This window comes from Apteryx rowi, unplaced genomic scaffold (assembly GCF_003343035.1).
Source record: "Apteryx rowi isolate R43461 unplaced genomic scaffold, aptRow1 scaffold_2, whole genome shotgun sequence".
NCBI classification, from domain to species: Eukaryota; Metazoa; Chordata; class Aves; order Apterygiformes; family Apterygidae; genus Apteryx; species Apteryx rowi.
Genome location: NW_020448307.1, coordinates 3,810,554 through 3,813,446, shown reverse-complemented (window position 1 = coordinate 3,813,446; position 2,893 = coordinate 3,810,554). Strand labels below are relative to the sequence as shown.

At 62.3% G+C, this 2,893-nt stretch overlaps 1 protein-coding gene across 6 annotated transcripts in view; it reads right to left on the bottom strand.

Moving 5' to 3' along the window:
• Window positions 1–2,893, bottom strand: part of JADE2 (jade family PHD finger 2) — a 114,142-nt gene that overhangs the window by 55,555 nt on the left and 55,694 nt on the right. For all 6 annotated transcript variants that reach the window (XM_026063299.1, XM_026063300.1, XM_026063301.1 and 3 more), the window contains exon 4: window positions 2,064–2,149. In XM_026063299.1, the coding sequence (XP_025919084.1) occupies window positions 2,064–2,149 (86 nt within the window). The remainder of the gene's footprint in view (window positions 1–2,063; window positions 2,150–2,893) is intronic.

The following is a 2,893-nucleotide window of genomic DNA, read 5'->3' as shown; positions in this document are numbered from 1 at the left end:
CCCCCCCAGCCCACCCCGCAGCAGCGGCCCCCCTGCAGCGTCGCGGCGCGCCAGCACTGCCCACGTCCGGGCTGCAGCTCGGCGCTGGCGGAGCACGGGAAGGGCCGGGCCAGCTCTTCGGAAAGATATGAGCATCTGCAAACGCCGAGCGTGAGCGACTACTCAAAAAGGCCGTCCTGCTTCCTCAGAGCGTCGGGGGCGCGCTGCCTGGGGGGGTTCAGCGCCTAGCAATGGGGTTCTTGCACTTTCTGCGCTACCTTCCCATAGCTTCCATTCGCCGAAAGACTCCCCCAGGCTGCCGGTGATAACGAAGAAAAAGGTGTTCAGCATTTCCCGCGAAATGGTTTCACGTGAAGCATCTCGGTGTTTCACGTGAAGGAAGTTTGACGGTGGCACGTTTTATGTTTTAAACTTCGAAGTCCTTGCTACACCTGGTCTGTGCCTGAAATCCGTCAGTGCTCCCGCAAGAAACGCCCCAGGATTTCCCAAACTCTGCAGTGTTTCCCAAACGAAGGATCCCGAGCCCAGACTCAGAAGCGGATCCAGAGGGTGGGACAGAAGTGCCAAAGGCTGCTTACAGGTAAGATTAGAAACTGGGTTGCTTGTGGAAAAGTTTGGAAGATGCCGTCCAAGAGGAAATCCATCAATCCAAAGCACTGCTCTGCACTCTACCTGTGCCGGACCTGCCGTGCAGCAGCGGGCAACGCCATGCCAACACCTAGGGACGCCCCGCGCTGGTCTCGGGGCTTCACTCGGAGCCGAATGCAGCTGGACGCAGAGCCCCAGCGGGAACGGAGAAGATACAGGACAAGGGCGGTAAAGCCAAGACCTGGACCACCGGCACTTGGTCGAGTTCCCACTGCACTTTGCAAAAGACGGTTTGTGAGCTTGAGCGTCGTGGCACAACGCCAGCGTGAGTAATTACACGCTGCCTCCAAAATTCCCCCGTACTTTCAATTCGGATACGCTGCTCTTGCTCACGTTGTTTCAGGTCTCGGGCAGCCCGCGCGCAGCCGCCAAGCCGTGCACCGTTCAGCTTCTGCTCCACTTTATTTGCTCCAGAGCTGGGTTTCACCGCGAACCGTCCGCTGTGCGTAAGAGCGGGACGAGCGCGGCCTCGGAGGGCCCCCGGCCGCCCGTCTCCCGGTCGGCACCGCACCGAGCTCGCATCCTCCTGCCGCCTGCAAAGAGCAGCAACGCCGGGAGCTGGGGCTGAACCTCCTCCACGGAGTCCAGGAGTGTTTTTGCTCGGAGTCTGGGCTCGGACTTAAATCCAGCGACTTCGTTAGCAGCCAGGTAAACTCCTAGCCGGCTGGTTAAGTGTAATTAAAGGCAAAAAGGTGCCTGCGCCGGTAATGCAGAAGGCGACTTCGTGACCCAGGCTCTCCCGGCGGAGGGTTTTCCCGGGCCGAGCAGCGGTGCGGTGCGGTGCGGTGCGGTGCGTGAGCCGCACCGGCGCCTGTACAACCCGCCGGTCCCGCGGGCACCACGCAAGCAGGCAGGTACCTGCCGCGCGGGGAAGAACCACGCATGGCCGCAGCTCAGGCGCTGGCCACAGGAAAACTGCCAAACCTCGGCTCGGCTCGACGCCAAGGGCGGCCGGCGCAGGGGTCCGCGCGCTCCCTGGGCCGCCTCCTCGGGAGAGGCCCAACGCCGGGGCAATTCATGGATGCGACGCAGGTCCAACGGCGACGGTGGCAGCCCGGTGCCCGGCACGGCATCGCCTCTTCCTCCGATCTCTCGTTTCGCGCCTCCCCGCACATCCCACGTCTGCCCCCGCTCCACGGCGCCGCTGTGCCCCGGCATCCAGGGGGTGTCCCTGGGCTATCCAGGCGGACCCCAGCGCGGGAGCTCAGCACCCCGCGGTCCCCATGTAGCTGGACCTCCCAGGTCCACCTTGGACGGCCACCGAGGCTGGAAATACCCGTGTGCCGCGGGAAGCGGCGCGGCTCCTCCTCCTCGGAGGAGCCCCCTGCCCGCGGCCGGCTGGGGGGCTGCTGGCTACCGCCGCGGCTCCGGAGGGGGGAAACTCGAGCTCGGAGAAAGCCTCGAGAGCCACATACCTCAGAGGGCTTCTTCTCCTTCTGCCTTGACCAGTTGGATTTGGTATTCGGGATTTTGGAGCATCTCGACGCGGATGTGGTGTGACCTGCAGCGAGGCAAGAGAGGAAAATTACCTGTGGGAGCGGCTGAGTTTTGCCACCACCTCCGTCTCCAGCCTCCGCGGGTCAGCGCCCGGAGGGGATAAAACCCGACGTGGCCCCTGTTTTGGGCACGTCTCAGGGCACTTCGCGCACGCAGATGAACATCCCCTTCCTACTCTTGGAGGTGATGGGGCAGAGACCCCCAAAACTTAAAAAACTTGTCACCTGCAGAGACCAGGAGGGAGAAAAGCAAAGTCCTAAACAAGAACAGCCTGGGGAGGGCGCGAGCCAGGGCGCAACACCCCGAAACCAGGCATCCGCTGGCGTCAGAAATTAAGAAGGCAGGACTAAAATTTTCTAACACGGACGCTTAAAGATAAGCATCCAAACTGCCCCATGGACTTCAGCTTTCACGGTAAAAAAGTGCTGGCCAAAAACTGCATAAAGCCCCTCTGCCAGCGGCAGGACGGGTGAGCGGGGCGCGTGCGTGCGGCCCGGGCCCCCCCGGCAGCGGAGGGGAGCCACCCCGCGGGATCCGCTCCGCGCTCCCGCCACGTTCAGCAGCGAGAGTGTTTGCGCCGGGATTTGGGATTACTTTACCCCGGGATCATCGGGAACAGACTCTGGTTATCCCGTGCGAGCGGCACTATCGCCACTGCTGCCCCCTCCCCAAGGCAAGGGCAGTCGAAGCCTGAAGCGCGATGGAAGCGTTACGTTATTAATCTTTATTTCTAACTCTAACGTGTTAT